General features: G+C 39.8%; 1 protein-coding gene across 1 annotated transcript in view; it reads left to right on the top strand.

Moving 5' to 3' along the window:
* NPAS3 (neuronal PAS domain protein 3) overlaps window positions 1-19844 on the top strand; it is a 1100928-nt gene that overhangs the window by 1067034 nt on the left and 14050 nt on the right. The window contains exon 10 of the mRNA XM_036769637.1: window positions 18285-18432. Coding sequence (XP_036625532.1) covers window positions 18285-18432 — 148 coding nt within the window. The remainder of the gene's footprint in view (window positions 1-18284; window positions 18433-19844) is intronic.

Below are 19844 nucleotides of genomic sequence, written 5' to 3'. Positions count from 1 at the left end.
GGAAAAGGGGGAAAAGGGAAAGTTTGGTGGATGAGCCAAAGGCAGCTTCCAAAGGGAATATTTGCCTGTTCTTAGCCTTTCTTCCAAGCTGGGTCTTCAGAGCTTTCTTAACTTCATGGTCACTTGCTGGATTTTTTTCCCAAAGCAAATTAGTCATCCCACTTCTTCCGCATGAATATTAAAAATCCCATGACAGAAAAAATATGTAATTGCAACCAAATCTGGCTTTCTTCAGTAGCCGGGCACGCTCATTTTGTTCCTTTCCATTAACTAAAAAGGCTCTCGTTTGAAGGCAATATTGGGCTGTGTTTTTATGCAGAAATGAATTGATATTCTGTTTGTTTGTTTGTTTGCAAATGTGCTTTGTGCTTTGAGAATATAACGGCAAAAAGAACAGAGATAAGGAAAATTGCTTTCAGTCCTATGTGAGTATTCTGAGGTAGGCCTAACTCAGGCCAGTCCAGTGATTCAGGCTCAGGGTTTAAAATGCAGTGAGATACTCGTGAATGAAAAAATACAATGAAAATAATTTTCTTTAGAAAGATTAGGAAAGATACAATTCCAAAATTTAAAAAGAATGATGACTCAGTGTGCTAAAATAGCCTTTAGAAAACTCTAAACTCAATAGTACACTAGAAGTGGAGCTAAATAAAATTTTTTTAAAAAGATAAAAACAGTACAAACATCCTTTTATAAGTACAAGCTAAACAGTGGAGTAATGTGTGGAGCAGTTCAGAGTAATTCTCCTGAAATAAAAATGACCATGATGACCTGGAGCAGCACCAAGAATGGCAGCTCCCAACCAAGGTCTAGGTCATTTCTGGCTAAGAGGTCATAAGACTCTTACATGCCAAATGCCCCAGGACCTGAATGATCCTGGAACCCCTATATCTATTCAGGGTTCCCTAGCCACAACCACCCTATTCCTGAGTGGCCCATCAGGGGAATGGTCCTAAATGTTGGCCCCTTTAGAGGTCTCTGCTAAGACTTCTTCTGTGTGGTTCAGATAGTTCCCATTATTTCATCCAAGAAATCAATATTACCACCAAGGCAGTTAAAGGATTCCCTTTCTTCTAAGAGAATTCCCATTCATCATGATTATGAAAAAAAAAATTGCCTTCTGCCATATCATTAGAAAAACAACCCCCCCCCCAATAATTCCTTTCCTTGGTCCCTTACTCAGGGGAAAAGAAATCTACCAATTAAGGGTGACCTGAACCATTTCTTATAGAACCAACTGAGGGGACAGAAACCTCCTGGCCTGAGCAACTTAACACAGGGAATAGAATAAGAAAGTGCTGAAAAGGGTTAACTGGGACCATGTACAAATGTAGTTCATCTTTATCAGTTGAACCTTCCTGGAGGCAGGATCTGAGAATCCATTGGACCAGGGGATCACTCCTCCCACTTCTTGGAATAGTGCCAATTTTTCAAAGACATATCCTCTTGGAGATAGAATACCCAACCTCAATAATTAGGGATGTAATGGTAAAATTGCTACTTTTAAAAATTGCTATTCCAGCATTTAACCATACCGCCTTCTTGAAAAAAAGATATAGAAGATGGAATATCGTGGTGAGGGGCCTAATTTCAGACTTCCTTTGCAATAAAATGGGTTGTCTCATTAAAATCAATGGTAGAGGGGAGGGCCAGTAAGAAAGAAGGATGTGTCCCATAAGCTCTATGATGAGGGCTGACACGGGTGGTGGATTTAATGGAACTAGAGTCCTATATCCTAAATAAGTATCAGTTGCAGTAAGGGCAAATGCTTGACCCTGAGATAGAGGAAGAGGGCCAGTATAAGCAATTTGCCAATCAGAGATAAATTGGGAACCAAATGAGATCATACCATACTGATCTTTTAAAGGTGGATGCTCTAGTTGACATGAGGCTTACCACTGAGCAGAATTCTCATGCATCATCCTCATTGAAGGGGATCATATGGTCTTGTGCCACTACAACCTACCACTATGGCCTCTATGTTCAGTTTGATGATGGACCCAGTCTCCAATTTCTAGTAGATCACAAAGGTATTCTCTACAAGGAAATGAGAATTTCTCTAAAACCTCTAATACCAACTCCCCATAGGCTGAACTTTTTATGCCTAGGCATCAAGGAAGCCAAATGGACCCTCCACTCCCTTAAAGAACCAGTCCATACTATATAAAAGAAGTGCCATCTGTTTTATTTCAGTAAGATTCCATGCCCCACAGCAAGGGGTTAGAAAACTATGGCCCAAAAGCCCTTCTGCTATTTTTGTATGGCCTGCTGCAAGGAAAGAATTTTTTTTACATTTTTGAATTTGATAAAACTTCATTTTAAAATGGAAAAAACCATTCTGAAATCCCAGGGCTATTTAAAAATAGGAATAGGTCCAAACTGGGCTGTAATTTGCCCCACTCCTGCTCTACAGCACTATTAACATCAAGTTGGTCTTAAATTAGCTTAATACCACTATACAATAGACAATTGGTTTTGAGTTGTGTCAGTAATGTCTGACTCTTCCTAACCCCATTTGAGGTTTTCTTAGCAAAGATACTAGAGTGGTTTGTCATATACTTCTCCAGCTTATTTTACAGATGAGGAAACTGAGGCAAACAGGGTTAAGTGACTTGCTCAGGGTCACACAGCTAGTAAGTGTCTGAGACCACATTTGAAGTCAGGAAAATGTGCCTTCCTGACTCCAGGCATACATACTGAAAATTCACATTTGCATACCGTTAGTTAATGATTCTCAGAGCACTTTCCTTTTAATAGCTCTGGGATGTAAGTAGTACAGGCATTCTGCCCATTTTACAGATGAGGAAGCTAAAGCTCAGAAAATTAAAGTGAGTTTTCATTGTCACATACCTAATAAATTTCTGCTATCTTTGTCGATGTAAAAATCTGCCCATGACAGACTCATAGACTTAAGATGCAGGAGTCAAATGTTGTAGGTCAGGCATATCTCCTTCCATTGCTTCATTTAATATAATGATATTATTATAGTTAGAAATTTGACAGGGGTCATTTATGATCCCAAATGGTTTCTTTCCCAGAGAATGTTATCTAAAGTGCATTCACACCTGGGGAGTAGAGAGTGAACTCTTAAGTCCTTGGACATTCCAATTCTGTTTGAATATATTTAACCAACACTTAGGCAATGGTGAAAAGGCTTTTTGAGTATTTAAAGTCAATACTCAAATTCAGCTGAGCAAGGTAAGGAGAATGATCTAGTTCATGGCAGATTAAGCCTTTTAATATCAATGACCCAAAAAGTTATGAACAAAGGAACATAGCCTCATAGATCATGGAGAAGGTTAACAAAAGTAAATGTTAGCTGGCACTCATTTGGATTAACATGGAAAGGAGTTTTGTTTTTATTATCTTGTCATTTAAGATTTACACATATAGTTACAAGCAGAAGTTTAGCAACAGTAATAATGATGATAATAATAATAAAAGCTAACATTTGAATAGCAATTACTAGCCAGGCACTGTGCTTAGCACTTTAGAATTGTTATCCTGCCACAACTCTGGGAGGTAGATATTATTACTATACCCAATTAACAGAAAAGGAAACTGAGGCTGAGTAGTTTGCCCTTGGTCATACAACCAGTAAAGTGTCTGAGGTCACATTTGAACTCTGGTCTTGCTGATTTCAGGACCAGGGCGCTGTCCACTGCACCACTTAGTATTGTGGAGAATGTGCTGGTCTTGGCAGTCAGAGAACCCACTTTCAAACCAATTCTGCCTCTGCCTCTCTGATTGAGTAAATAAGTACATTCAGAGCTTGGAAGGGGACAAAAAACTCCTCTGAGAAGCATCAGAACAAAATGTGAAAACCATTTTCATTTTGATCAAATGGTGATGTTCATGGGATTACCTTTCAGCTAACTGAAGAACTTAGTAAGAGGTGGGTTTTGTTTCATTATGCTTTTCAAATGGTTTTAGTTTTTCCACAGTAAATTCTCCTCTGACTGTAGCATTTATCCTTGGACTTGATGCATTAGGATACAATTCTGATATATGTTGTCTGAGGCTTTATTTTTTCCCTTTGTCTTCCCAATCCATCAGTAGTTCTATGCTATTTTTTAAAAAGTCCTGCCTGATATTTTGAGAAGAGAGAGAAAGAAGCAGCCTCCTGCTATATTATCAGACAACACCAAACAGGGAAAAAAGAGAAGGAAATTTATTTTTAAAATATTTTTAAATATTTCTAATACATGACATATATCTATAATATTTCTAAAGTATTTTAAAATATTTTTAAGTTATCATATTTTCTCCCTGTAACATATATAAATGCAGTGCTAGGCAGAAAATCATGTGAAAAGGATCTGGTGATTTTAGTGAAATGCAAGCTCAGTACAAGACAATTATGTTTTATATGGCAGCCAAAAAAAGTGACTTTAGGCTATATTAAAAGAAGCATAGTGTTAAGGACAAGAGAGGAGAGAGTCCGTCTCATCACACTCTGCCCTCTTTAGACTATGTCTGTAATACAGTCTCTGCTCCTGGGCACCATGTTCTAAGAAAGATACTGACAACATGGGGAGCAGCATGGTATAGTAGAAAGAGAAGTGGTTGTAAAGTCAAAGGACTTCAGGTTCAAATCTCAATCCTGACATTTATGTCTTGTGTGACATTGGGTAAATTACTTTACCTATCTGAACCTCAGTTTCCTCAACTGTATATAACAGGGTGTTCTTTTCAGACTTTGGAAAATGTTGCTGGTTTATAGGAGCAAAGACCGAAACAAATGTAAGACTTAGATCTGAAAAACACTAAGAGAGACAGAGACCATGTACTTAGCGAGGGCAAAGATGGTGTCATTTCTTTTTACCTATGTCATATGTGACCTACAGGAGAACTTTGGAATAATTAGCTCAGAAATTCTGAACCCCAGAACTGTTTTATGATTATCCTGGAAATGTATATTGCCTGATTGTGGCCAAGCTGGCAAAGATAAAGATTTGGCATGCCGCCACTAATCACCATAAGTTAGAGTGACGTCTCTCACTGAGGTGATCCAGCTCTAAGGAAGATTGGTCAAAGACCTAAAAACCTCAGAGCCTGGTGAAATAGAGGCTATTATCTCTCTGCCCTACCACCTGCTTCCTAGGTTCTGGAAACCCCTCACAGCCCAATCAACAGAATAGGACTAGAGGAACTTCTGCAATCCAAGGCTGAGGGTCCTGTTCTTTATGAAAGAGCAAAAAATTACCCTAACAGCAAAGAAGTAATCTTGCATTCCAGTAGAGGAATGGCACCAGGAGGAGAGCAGATCATCCCCACCATATCAGAGAGGCCTGCCCCAGCAGCTAAGCAGCCCAGCCTAGAAGCAGAGCAGCCTCCCATTAGATTGTGAGCTCTTTGAGAGCATAGACTGTCTTCTGCTTCTTTTTGTATCCCCACCACTTAGCACAGTGCCTGGCACATAGTAGGCACTTAATGAATACTTATTGACTGACTGGCAATCCAGTGAAGCCTCCAAATAGTTCACCTTAGCAGCAGAACCATCCATTCTCAGTGAAACCTTGTGAAGACATTCATTCAGTAAAGGAAAAAACGAAGGCCTATAGCTACAGAGTTGAAAGGTACTTTGGCCCCACGGGTTCCCTGCACATGTGCCTCACTACCATAGTAATTTAAATTTGTTCCCACTCTCCCCCATGTACATAGTATGCACTGGTAGGAGAGTGAACCCCACATTTATAGATGGAGTTGTGGGTGACTATTACTCTTGCTTTGCTTTTTGAGTAAATACTTTTTGTAAAAAGTAACTGAGTCAAATGCCTGACTTGTTTTTGGAAAGCACATTGGTGGGAACTTAGAAGCTACAGGTTAAGAGAGTAGCAACCCACCAAGATTGTCCACCCACCCCAGAAGCCTCAGATTAGTTATAGCAATCACTCATCCTAGGTCCCAGCCTGTTAGCATTGGTACAGATTGGGGAAGTGAGTTAATGGTGGGGTGGGGAGAACAAAGATGTAAAATGAGAGTAAAATGAGAGACTAGGTTATCTCTAATGGCTCTTCCATCTCTCAATCTATGAGACTATCAACTAGAACAAGTCTAATTAAGGGATTGTTAAAAATCATGTAAAAACTGGTTGTAAGAAGAAAGGATGAGGATGCTTTAAAGGATGGGCATCATAGCAAACTTTACAATATTTAAAGGGTTTTCATGTAGAACAAAGATTAATTAGATTTATTGTGCTTGCCCCCCAGAGGGCAGAACTGGGAGCAATAGGTGATAGTTAAACAAAGTCATATTTTTACTCCATATAAGAAAGAAATTCTTAATGAACAGAACTGTCCAAAGGGTGGAATTGGCCACCTCATGAGTAAATTAATCCCTAGAGGTCTTCAAGAAGTGGTTGGGCAGTCACTTGTCAAGGATGTTAGAGAGGAGAGTTGGGCTTTACTTATGAGTTTGGACTAAATGACCTCTGATATTTCTTCAGAATCCAAAGCCCCATAATTCTATGACCTCCACACCAATCAACTCTAAAACCCTCATAACTGAGTGTCCAGTGTACCTCATATATTTAATACATCCTTTAAACTGGAGTGAGACAAAAGGAACTTTTCTTTTAAAAATATTTCTTAATGACTATGTATCATCCTCTTTATGACACAAAAGGCCTCAAACTTTGGGTCTCATAATTTTGCTTTGTTTTTAAATTACCCTTCTAGGAATGAGGTTGAAGTAATACATTTTCCATACTTTTTCTCTGTCGACCTAAAAATAAATTCATAGAGAAAAGAGAATCAGATGGTGTCCCTCTTGAACCTCCTTCCACTGGCGTAGATTGGCAAGTCATATGTGATTTATAGTGTTAGAGAGTTGCTTCTGGTGCTGAGAGGTTGTTATTTGGCCAGTCACACAACTAATAGGAATTATGGGCAGCAGTTGAACCTAGGTCTTCCTGACTCCAGGGCCCTGTACACTAGTCATGCTTCCATGACAGTAGTAACTTTAACTTATATTTTTAGAGGAAACTACATGGATTTAAATATATATGCACATATACATGCATATACATACACATGCATATACATTATACATACATAACACATGCATATACACGCATACACATCATGCACATATACACATGCATACATACATGCACACATATGCGCAATATGCACATACATGCATATGCATACACATATATGCATGATGCACGTATACATGTATCTATACACATAATACACATGCATACCTAATACATATACACACACATATACACATATATGCACACATATGCATATACATTATGCATATACATGTATACGTACATGCATGTACTGCATAATATACCTATCATGCCTACTACGCATATATGCATACATATACATACGTGCACATAAACATATACACACGCATATACATGCATACATGCATACATGGATGCATGCATGTGTATATCAAAAGCAATTTGGCTCAATAGACAAAATACTGGGATTGGACATTGGAGTAAGAAAGACATTAAAATCCCATTTCTGACATAGGCTAGCTGTGTGAACTTGTGTATGGTGAAAAACTAAATTGATGGCCCCTTTCCCTCATCCCTAGTCAGACTTCCTGCTGCTAAGTCCCCCCCATCATGATTTCCTGCTGCTACTTCTCTGAAAAGCTCCCTAAATTTCCTTTATTTCTTCCTATTTCTCTTGCTTACCTTGCATCCTGGACCCCTCTAGGACACAGGAAATTCAGTGGTTAGATGAACAGTTAATGTGTCTTATCATTTAGTGAACTTTTTTGGTGCATGGGTTGGGGAGAGTGTTATAACCTATAACCAGGTTTATGGGAGAGATCTCATATTGACATTGGTCTTACTTGGAGTTTTCAACAAATGCTTTTTTTTTTTCAGCTAATTGTTTCTTCTGACTGACTAGAAATAAAGTAAATATACCAGTAGGGGCTCATAAGCTATAGAGGTAGTACTGCAACCTTTAGCCTGCCTCAAGCCAGGGATAGTCATCCTCTGGGGTATTCAACCTAATAGTGAGAATTGGGGCAGGGGAAAGGGGGTTAATCCAAATGGGTGCTATACTTTGGGTGATAGTTTTGCCAACAAGTTTCATAGTATTATAAGCTGAGAGTTGGAAGGAACCTTGGAGATCATTTAATCTAGCCCCATCTTTTTTCAGATGAGGAGAATGAGGATCAGAGAGTTAAAGGAACTAGCCTACAGATAGGAAACAGCAGACTGTGGTTTGTAGCTAGGCCCTCTGACTTCCAACCCAGTGCTCTTTCCACTGAGAACCATACTACATTGATTAATTTGGCAAATCTAAAACAGGTGACCTTTATATGGCAGAAAGAATTGTGGAAGCTAAAAAAAATAAAATAAAATAAATGATCTGCCATTAGCTTTTCAGAAGGGCAGCAGGAAATGTAGAGTGCCACATCTAAACACAGCTCGTGAATCCCAGAACTAGGAATTCTCTGCTTCAGATGGTTAGTTAATTTCTTCCTATCTTTGGACATAATGTTTTTTTCCACCTTTAAAAGAAAGCTTTAGCCTTCAACTCAGTGCATTAGGGCCAAGAAAGAGAAAATGAAAAAAACTATCAAATTGACATGTTCTTAATCAATTAAAAGTTTTCTGTATGATTCAATATTAACAGTTAATAAAAATCTATCAATCGGCAGTGGTGTTGAGAAAACCTCTTCTGAGGATATAAATCACACATATGGCGATTCAAGCAGGGCCTGTCATTAGTGTATTAGTGGGGGAAATCCATAGATGATACATAGTCACTCCCAGTGCATCCACAGGTCTCCTGTCCTATTGCTCATAATTCAGTTTAAGTATCAAACATCATTAAACTTTACTAAATATTGCTCAGCACTTAGATTTTTTTAACTAAAAACCAATTTGTGGATGCCTGCCTGCTATTTAAAACATCTAACTCACTAATTGCAAAATCTATAGAAAAGTCTCCACAGCATCAAAGGCTCAGTTGATCCTCTGAACAGTTTATAAATGAAAAACTGTCTCTTCTTCAGGCAAATAAAGGCCTTAATGCACTTTTTCTGGCTGTGATGCTATTTTTCCTGTGGGTTTTCAAAATGACCTTCCTGTAAGCATCAAGGACTGTAACTTTTCAGATAAAGAAACTTGTTCATGTTTTAAGTCTATGCCAGGTTCATTCCCCTATAGCCCACAGTTTCAAAAGCAAGGAAAAAGTAATCTGGAATTTAGAAGGGAGGAGGAAAAAAAAGGAAAAAAACCCCTCTGTTTCTAGAATGAAGTTACCCTGTCAGCCTGCCTTGGGCCTTAGGTGGAGAAGCAGAGATTAAAGAGTCAGTATTCTTTTTCATGTTTCATCTGCCAGTTTTGTGAATGTAGAAAAAAGAACCAGTGGCTACAGCTAAGCACCCAACTGTGGTATTAAGTACAGAGTCCCCCCCCCCCGCTTTACTTCTACCCTGTTGCAGTAAATTTAAAAAATTTTTTTGCCAGTTTACAGAAGAAGGAGCATGCTAACGATGCTCCCCAGCCATTGATAAAGGTACCTCAAGGAGGAGACTGAACAGAGAGCCACAGATGCAGCCCTGGTATAGACCTTAAAGATAATGAACCCCTTTGTTTGGCTGTATGAATTCAAAGTGTTAAATCTCAGATGACCTCATCATTTCCTATTTATTCTATACTTACCTGAATGCACCATGTATGTTCTTTTAATGCACATGCAAGCCACCAAAAATGTCCTTTTGTTAAACCCTTTGCTGAGAAGGCTGCTTTTGATAGAAGCCTCCGTCTCCTCTTCAAGCTGAATTAGCCTGACTTCCTTCTTTCAGACACACAGCTCACTATTTAGAATGTTTGGCTTTAGTTTGGTGGAGAAGCCTAACAGGAAAGAAACCATGTTCTCTTTTTTTCACCATATTTCTGAAGACAAACTTGTACTGATTTGTTTTGATTTACTAACAGAATTATGTTCCTGCCATGAACACTGGCTTCTTTTTTGTCCTCTCTGCACCAGTATATTGCTGCCCACAAAGTTCCCAAGGAAAACTGGATTCCCTCTGTCCTCATGGACAGAGCATTAGATTTGTGCTTTGGGGAAGTTACCATCAGTTTCAGGTTCTTTGGAGAGGGGGTTGTGGGGAAGGTGGTTTTGGGGTTTTTTTTGGCTCATTCTTCCTTATAAGCTGCATGTGCATTTCTTGCATGCTAACCACCTAGCTCAAGTCAAGACAACATTTTAAAAATGAAATTCAATAAAATTTAGCACCCAGCACTTTAGAGAAAAGAAATATATATTTGATGTAAAGGTCACTTGTTTTAAAACATTGACTTTCTATAATTTTCCTTTCATTAAGCTTTATCTGAGATCCTCCCCTTCACAGTTTGGGGTTGTAATGGGTTTCCCCCCTTCTTTCTGGTATCTGCAATAATAATTCCTGGTTGTCAGGATGATTTGTGCCAAACAAGTACAACTCTCATTCAAAGACTCCTCTTCATCTGGCCTCATGTGTGTTTTGTTCATAACTTTGAGATCTAGTCTGCTATGGAAAAGTCTGTTTGATAGTTACAGAGAAATCTTGTTGCAGGAAAAAAAACAACAAATAAACCATTCCCAGAAGGGTGACAAGTCCCTGTGTTTTCCTTGAGAAAATACTGTGATCAAAACCAAGTAGAACAAACCGATGGTCAGGGCAGGTGCATTTAGAATTTTGTTTGGGATTGTTCATTGGAAAGCGTGTATGTGTATGTATATGATTTCACATATATTTGATTATTCATTGGCATGCATATATGATTTTGGACTAAATTATAGCTGTTATCTTTGTTTCTATACCCATAAAATTCATTATTTGGGTGCTTTGAGATCCTCCAATAAAAACTACATTTTTCTATAGGAAAGATTAGTTCAAGGCTAGGGACAGAAGTAGGTAGGGACAATGGAGCCAGTCACCTAGGATCCAACCCTGATAGTAGATGAAGGCGTGGAAATAGATAGAAGGACACAAGATGATTTTAGAGAATCCAGAATTTTGACGAGTATAATATGATAGCAACCTCTACATCAAAACATTAGCACACAACCCACATCCTAGTAGAAAAGTAATATGAAAGTGACTATCAACTCCAATTGGGCAGCTAGGTGGCACAATATATAGAGCGCCAGTCCTGGTGTCAGGAGGACCTGAGTTCAAATTTGGTCTCAGACACTGACTAACTCTGTGACCCTGGGCAAGTCACTTAACCCTATTTTTTCTCAGTTTCCTCATAAAATGAGCTGGAGAAGGAAATGGCAAATCATTCCAGTATCTTTGGCAAGAAAACCCCAAATGAGATTATGGAGTGTCTGAAACGGCTCAGCAACAAACACAACACCCAGCCCCAGCACAACCTTTGACCTGGGCTATCCCTACTACAAACACTCTATGACTGCCTAAGTCAAATGATAACATGCAGTTTTCTATTTAGCTAGAATCCATCCATCAGCAGCCCTCAGACCCTATCACTGATGTAAGGCTGAAAAACGTGGTCCATGACTAAATGACTTTTAACTAAACATCTGTATTATCTCCCCCTCCTCCTCTTGCTTCCTTTTCCTAGGTTGGAACAACATGGTTTTTAATTTATTCTGAGGCTCATTAATTTGATTAGCTTCTAAGAGACAATAAACTATTTTTAAAGGACTTAAATCAGGAGGAACTTTCTTACTCCTTAATTCTATCATTTATTTCCAAGAGGGATTTGTGTGGTTTTTCAATGTCATGCATTTTCTCCTCATTTCCTTCTGATCTCTGAAACTAAGCCTCGAAAATAAAAAATTAAAAAATAAAATAAAAAACAACAGCCCCTGGATTAAAGAGAATAAAAAAAAGTTTTGTGAGGTTTTTTTTCTTCAGGTCCTCTCATTTATAACTTAAACTAAAAATCTCTTTCAAGCTGTTACCAAGGTGGCTTTTCTTCTTGAGCTGATTAGGACCGCATGAGTTCAGGAAAAACTGTCAGATCCTGCCTAGGGCACAGCTGGAGTGATCCAGCTGATTTGCCAATGTGATTTTTTTTTTTTTGGAGAAGGAATAGCTTCATCCCAGTGTCAAGAGTTTACATTCTGGGCCCCTGAGCAAAAATGTCAGAAACCCTTTGGTTAATTGTAAAGTAAACAGACCTTTGTCAGCCTCTTGCCTTTGGTGTTAGCCCTATGCAATACTGAAGAAACTTGGGTTCTATCGCTGCCTGGCCTTTGGGTCAGCAGGTCTCCGTGGTCATTGGGATCCATTGATGTTTCAGGCTGGAAATTGTCATCTTAGGGAAATACTCATTATAATACAGCCAAAATAAATCTGACTCTGATTGAAAATCCAGCAGCAGGGTTTAAACTCCTCTTACCTTTTCAAGATTCTGTTTGTATGGCGGCCTCCAGGGCCAGCCCCAGGCAAAACTGTGAAGTAGGCAAAGTTTGTCTTCTGCAGGCAGTCGCCTCCCCCAGGACACCCCCTCCTCTCTTTTAGAAGCTCCCATCAAGAGTTATAAGGACCCTGATGCAGCACATCTAACCCTACCCCCACCTGTGGACTCCGCTTTGTCACCTAGCCTTTCCTTCCTAAGCAATGTCCCAACTATCGAGCCCTCTTCTAGCCCCTTCCATTATTAAATCAAATCTGCTATCGTTTCTTGCCTTCCCTTCCCAGGCTGGCCTGGGTTGGATGACAGTGAGCTAGTCTGACGTGGAAGTCTACTGGCGTGTGCAAATGGCTTTTTGCCGTTGTGTTCTTTGTGTTCATTAACCAATGCTAACTTTCCTAAACTGTGTTCTGAGCGGTGTGTGCAGAGTGCCTTTGGGCTCTCTGGGAGAAATTATCGATGTCGACCAGATGAGGAAAGGGCAAGGGGAAGAAGGGAACTAGTATTTATTAAGTACCTACCCTGTGCCAAGCACTGTGCTAAACTCCTCACAAACCCAATCTCATTCAATCCTTGAAATCCACCTCTGTTAGGTAAGTGCTATTACTATCTTCATTTTACACATGAGGAAACTGAGAACAAATGACTTGTCCAAGGTCATACTGCTCATGAGTATCTGAGGCCAAATTTGAATTCAGGTCTTCCTGACTCCAAGCGCTACGCACTATCCACTGCACTACATACCCGCCTATCACCTTAGAGACGATAACTGACTTTTTTTTTGAATGGTCATTTCATTTCCCTGTTTTATCAGGGTCAGGGTCTCCCAATGCATCCTGGGCCATCTCCAGACTGCCTGGTGAATATCTGGCACTGGACCTAGATGGCTCTGGAGGAGAAAGTGAGGCTGGTGACCTTGCACAGGCCTCCCTCACTGAAATCAAAGTGAAGTGCAAGTCATGTCATCATTTCTCTGATGTCATGGTCCTCTTCAAGAATGAAGGACAAAGTACACACTTGCATATAAGTTCTGGGTTGGGGTTTATAGGGTTTCTGTGTGGACAGTGATTATTCATTCATCCTTTCAATTATCTGTTGAACAAATATATGGAGAAAAGAAAAACCATTATCTAGTATATATACATAATGATTTTAGCATTTTAGAATTTAAGATCAAGGGGCTGTCCCGGGAGAATACACACACACACACACACACACACACACACACATACAAACACTCTCCCTGCCCTCAAGAAGCTTATAGTCTAGTAGTGTAGGAAAAGGAAAGCAGAAGAAAAAACTATAATACAAAGCACAACGTGATAGGTGCCGTAAAAGAGGCACAAAGTGTTATTGGAATTTATTTTAATCTTAACAATAATTGTAGTAGCTGGCATTTATATAGTACCTACTATGTGCCAGGCACTGTGCTAAGTTTTTGATAGATAGGGTCACCTTTGCTCCTCACAACAACCCTGGGAGGTAGGTGCTATTCTTACCCTCATTTCATAGTTGAAGAAACTGAGGCAAATAGAGATTAAGTGACTTGGTTAAGGTTACACAGCTAGTCAGTACGAGAAGCTGGATTTGAACTCAAATAGTGAGGCCTGGAGTCATGAAGACTCATCTCCCTAAGTTCAAATCTGGCCTCAGACGCTAGCTGTGTGACCCTGGGCAAGCTGCTGAATCCTGTTTGCCTCAGTTTGCTCATCAGACAGCCGGAGAGGGAAATGGAAAGCCATTGCAGTGTCTTTGCCAAGAAAACCCCAATGGGGTCATGAAGAGTCAGGTACGACCGAAATGACTGAACAACAACTTCCTGATTGTAGGCCCAGCCATCTATCCACTACAACACCTAGCTGCTTCTAGATAGGTTTTAAAATGTAAAAAATGAAATGATGTGCTTCTCTTTTCGATTATCTGTTTTATCAAGGGTCTGAGTATGCCTCTGGCATAGATTGCAACCCCTCTAAGGTGATCTTAGAGAGCTGCTGTGGCTGAAAAGGCCATTTTCCTGCAGCTAGTCTGGGCAAAGTGAGCCTCTCCAGATTTAGTGAGGCCCTTAATAGTTAATGGACAGAGGCAGCTAGGTGGTCCAGTGCAAAGAGCACCGGCCCTGGAGTCAGGAGGACCTGAGTTCAAATCTGGCCTCCACTGACACTTAACTAGCTGTGTGACCATGGGCAAGTCAATTAACCCTGATTGCCTCACAAAATAAATAAACAAACAAACAGAAAAACAAATAAAAGTTAATGGACAGCCTCTTTCCAGGACCTGAACCCTTGAAATTTATAGGCCCCGTTAGACCCCTCTGCTGGCCTGGGAGCACTCAGGGAAGGTCCTCTCAGACAGCTAGGTGGTAAAATAGTGCATAAAGTGCTGACCCTGGAGACCTGAGTTCAAATTCTGCTTTGAACACTTAATAGCTGACTTAACCTTTTCCTAGCCTCAGTTTCCTTGACTCTCAAGGGCGGATAACAATAGCACCTCCCTCACAGGTTGTTGAGAGGATCGAATGAGGCCAAACAGAGGGTCCCAAAGGTTATGTTTTTAAGCTTTAATGGTTGAAGCTACTGAAGGGAAGTGACTTTTGTATAGATTCCCTGATTTCTCTTCTAACTTTTTAATTTACTTTTACACTTGAATATTTCATGCCCATAGAATCACAGAGCTAAAGCTGGAAGATTCCTCAGAAGCCATCTAGGACAACCCTCCTATCTTCCAGATGGGGAAACTGAGGCCCAGAGTGATTAAGTGACTTGCCCAGGAGGAAAATCACAACAGTTGTCATTATTATTTATTATAACTATAATAATTATTACAACTATAATAATTATTACTATAGCACTTAAATAGTACTTTGTACTATATATGTGTGTGCGTGTATGTGTGTGTATGTGTGTGATATATGTATGTGTTGTTGTTGTTGAGCTGTGTCTGACACTTCGTCACCTTCTGGACCATAGCATACCAACACTGTCCATGGGGTTTTCTTGGCAAATGATATTGGAGTGGCTTTCCATTTACTCCTTCTGTGGATTAAGGCAAACAGTGACTTGCCCAGGGTCACACAGCTAGGAAATGTCTGAGGACGAATATGAACTCAGGTCTTCCTGACTCCAGGCCCAGTGCTCTGATCCACTGAGCTATCATGTGTGTGTGTGTGTGTGTGTGTGTGTGTGTGTGTGCATATCTGTATAAATGTATGTGTACATGTGTATATATATATGCATCGTGTATATGTATCTATGTAGGTATCGCATATATGTGTGTATGTATATATTTATAAATGTGTAAATAAATACATCTATGTATAGATATATATGTATGTCAGCACACATACATGCACATATGCATTTACACACATATATGAATATATAAATATATGAGTGTGTTGGCAAAGCACTTTACATATATTATCTGATCTGATCCTCACGACAACCCTGTGAGGTAGGTGGCTGTCATTATCCCCACTCTACAGATGAGAAAATGGAGGCTGAGAGAGCTTAAGTGACAAACCAACTTGCCAACCACTAAGTAATGATCTGTGGCAGAATCTGAACTCAGGCCTTCTTGACCCCAAGTCCCACACAATATCCACGGGGCAGCCTAGCTATCACAAAAGACTTCTTTTGGCATCATCCTTCAGTGGAACAACCCCAGTGCTTTATATCCATTCTGTGCAGGTTTGGACTTACCCACATCTCTCTTTCTTCTGTCTTTGAAACATCCAAAAAGCAGTTCCCTTGTCTCTGAGGCAAGGACAACACAGCCACTTGAAATCACTCCATGCTCCAAACTTAAATGGTACATATTTATCAATCTACCTATCTATCTATCTATTTACATATACACATGTATATATATATATATATACACATATGTAATATACATATATACACCTGTGTGTGTGTGTGTGGTATGAGCTATTGATTAGGGGACCATGTTATTACTCTGTGGAAACAGGGGGTTGAATCACATAACTTTGGACAAGACCTTTATCTCCTTTTTTTCTCTCTCTAAATATTAACTGTTAACAGAGTTCAGAGGATTTGAATAAAATCGTGTCATGTTGCATGCAACAGTGGTTTGATAGAAAAGCCGTATCGTCGGTGGTTAGTACTTTACCTGCTTTCAGCTTAACCATGTAGTTTCGTAGCTTGTGAAGCCATGCGTGCGGAATGTCAGAAGCTTAGAATGGCATGTGGAAAGGAAATACGGGGATCCTCATGATGCATCCGGACCAAGAGTAGTAGTTTATGGCAACACAATCCGGTTTGAGCCACCGAAAACATCAGCAAATAGAGAATATGGGAGAGCTCACTGCTGTTTGAAACGCTTTTTAGGATTGGACCCTTTTTCTTTTCCTTTTTTTGTGACAGTTAAAGTGTCGAGGGATGGTTGCGGGACTCTAGATGTGCTCACAGGAGTGCGTGTGAGCGTGAGGTCAGGCACTGTGCATTTACATATGAACATAATATTTCTGAGGCTCTGACATTCGGTTATCTTAGGAACTATGAAAAGTGGCTCCTGGTTTTATGGTAAGAACTTTAACAGCACGGAAGGCCGTTCTTTTCCAAAGTGACTTCTTTCTTTTCCCCACCCCCCAAAAAAATCAAAATGTACTTCATGAAACTATTGTATATGAAGCACTTATTAGCCGTAATTAAATGGACAATATGAATTTACTACGTCTTTAGGACTCTGGCTTGTTCTGGTTTAGAGCAAGATGATTAATGCAAATACATATTACTTGAGATAACCATTTAGCAGCTAATTTAGCCAAATTTATTACAGCAGTTAGAGGTTTTTCATTTTAGCAGACGGAGACAAGGACATGCCAAAAGCGGGAGACGTAGATGAATGCACACTGCCCTCTAGTGCCCGATGCCTTCGTGGCCTTTGCAGAGAACACAGACGAAGCGAATATGTATTTGAGTAATAACACCCAGGTTTTTGCACATTCCAGGCATCCTTTTAAAGCATTCCAATCTATAGCACTTTATTTCAGGGCATGATTTACGGCTCATTCTCCTTTTACTAGCTCAGGAGGGCCCAGATACAAATCAAATCAATTTCGACTTGGCAACATTTTGGTTAAAGTATCATTTTTAACATCTGCATTTTTAAAGCTCCCTTTCAGGAGGGTATTTAATGGCCGGCGTTTCCCATTACTGATTGTTTTCACTTGTTCCTTCATTTTTGGCCATATTTCAGAGGCCGTATAGAGCTGTCACTCTGTTTGGCTTGAACAGAGTCAATTCTGTGCCTCCCCTTAGGCCAGTTTCTTTCGGATTCCTTCGGTGGATTTATTTTGTTCCCGTATTAAGCAAAGTCTCACCAGACTTTCCCCCTACTGACCAATGGAGATTTAGTTCATCTGAGAACTATAAATTCTGTTTGACAAGATCAAAAGGAACAGATGTATAAGCTCACTGGTTGATATTGCTTGCAATGAGGAGAAATGATCAAAGACTGAAAGGGAGAACCCACTCCTGAACCTTTCAAATATCCAGAATCTCAAAGAGGTCTTCCTAGGAGCTATGAATAAATCACATACAAATTTGCCTTTCTTACAATTTGACGTCAAACCCATTGAAAATGTCCACACAGCATTAGGTGTTCTCTGAGCCAAAAAGATTTGTAGTCCTTTTATACTTCCTCCCACACCAGAGCTGCCAAAAATGGAATAAAATCTTGCTACAAATGGTAGTAACCCCCAGCTCCTGAGCCGATGCTCCAGTGAATCGGTGATTTTATTTGTCATACTAATGGCATCCTACATTAAGCATACAGAGGGGCATCTCTTGCCTTTGTGCAGAGCCTTCCATCTCTGCACTTGGGGGGTTTGCAGAGATGAAAGTCATTGGATTGTGATGTTAATACACAATGCCTTTTGTTCTTTCTGTTTTCTTTTCAGTGCTGAATAAGGGTCAGTGTGTGACTAAGTACTACCGCTGGATGCAGAAGAACGGAGGATATATTTGGATACAGTCTAGTGCTACCATAGCTATTAATGCCAAGAATGCAAATGAGAAGAACATCATCTGGGTCAATTATCTCCTTAGGTATATCATCAAATCTTTTCCATCATCTCCACTGTTGTCCCTGTTACCTGAGTGAAGGGGCCGCAACATATGTAGAAAGCTGTGGTTGGTAGCTAATGAGATGCAAGCACGGGCTTTTTGGCAGTGCTCGGTGCTGAAGAATATGAAATCCTAGCATGGGGAAGGGGTTCTTCATCCCTAAAGTACCATGTGAAAGCTGAAACTAAACCAGATCAGCCTTGCTAACAGTTGCCCATAATTGCCAAGCTGTGGATATTCTACCAAAGTTGCGTTGATTTCTCCACCTTTAACAGGGATATTTCTTTGAGCTCTTATCCTCTCCACCCTTACTGTTCATCATCTCCCAAAGACGAGAAAACAGAGGGGTACTGGCATGCAACAAAACATATTCAGATCAGCACCACCAAAAACACATACACTGAACCATATAGCACACGTGTATACAATCACAGAAATTGAACAAAAAGGGGATAGAGAAGAGGGACGGAGTATATTATATTATTCCTCATTAAGCCCAAACTCCTTTGAACCTTGGGTACATGGGCCTATGCCTGTTTTCCTGGGCATTTGAGATTGTTGGTATTTTAGTGACTTTCATAGGTAAAAGGCAGCCCCATAGTTGTAATAAAACTGCAGATATTAGAAAGACAAAGAAGACTTGGATTTGAGTCTCAACTCTAATAGTGGCTAGTTGCATGACTTTGAGCAACTCACTTGGAGACCTGGTTTCTTAATCTATAAAATGGGGATAATAATTCTCATTTTTTTATACTTCCTTAATTGGCAAATATTTTTTTGAGAATTGTTATGAGGAAAACACTTTATAAACCTTAAAGTACTCTACAAAGCTAATAACTATGTTGCATTGGTATAAGGCTTTTTATCAGTCCTTTCCATCTTCTTTGTCTCATAGGTTAAAAACTGGGAGGGACCCCAAAGACAAAAGTCACAAGGTTTATTAAGTGTTAGAAGATGTATCTGGGGCAGATCTTGGGAGGAAGGTGATCAGAGTTCAGTTTTGAACTTGTTGATACTGAGGTGGAAATATCTTACAACTTATGAGAAATACAGGTCTGGAGAGATAGATTGAGGATAGAATCATACAATCATAGATCAAGAGTGAGAAGAGACTGCAGAAGCTCTCTCTATATGGCCCATTTTACAAATAAGGAAACTGAGATCCAGAGAGGTGAAATCATTTGCCCAAAACCACACATATCATTGTGACCTCAAATTCATACCCATGATAGGATGAGGTCAGATGCATAAGCTAGCCAAATAGCAATGGATAAAAATTCTTTCCAACCCCACCCCTGGGATTCAGACCAGCAGGAAACTATGCTGAATATCTTAATATCCAGGAGCAAATATTCTCTATGACCTGATATTCAAGCCAGGCCACTGAGAAGCTA

The sequence above is a fragment of the Trichosurus vulpecula genome, chromosome 8, assembly GCF_011100635.1.
Source record: "Trichosurus vulpecula isolate mTriVul1 chromosome 8, mTriVul1.pri, whole genome shotgun sequence".
NCBI classification, from domain to species: Eukaryota; Metazoa; Chordata; class Mammalia; order Diprotodontia; family Phalangeridae; genus Trichosurus; species Trichosurus vulpecula.
Note: the sequence above shows the minus strand (reverse complement) of the source record. Positions and strands in the feature narration are given on the sequence as shown.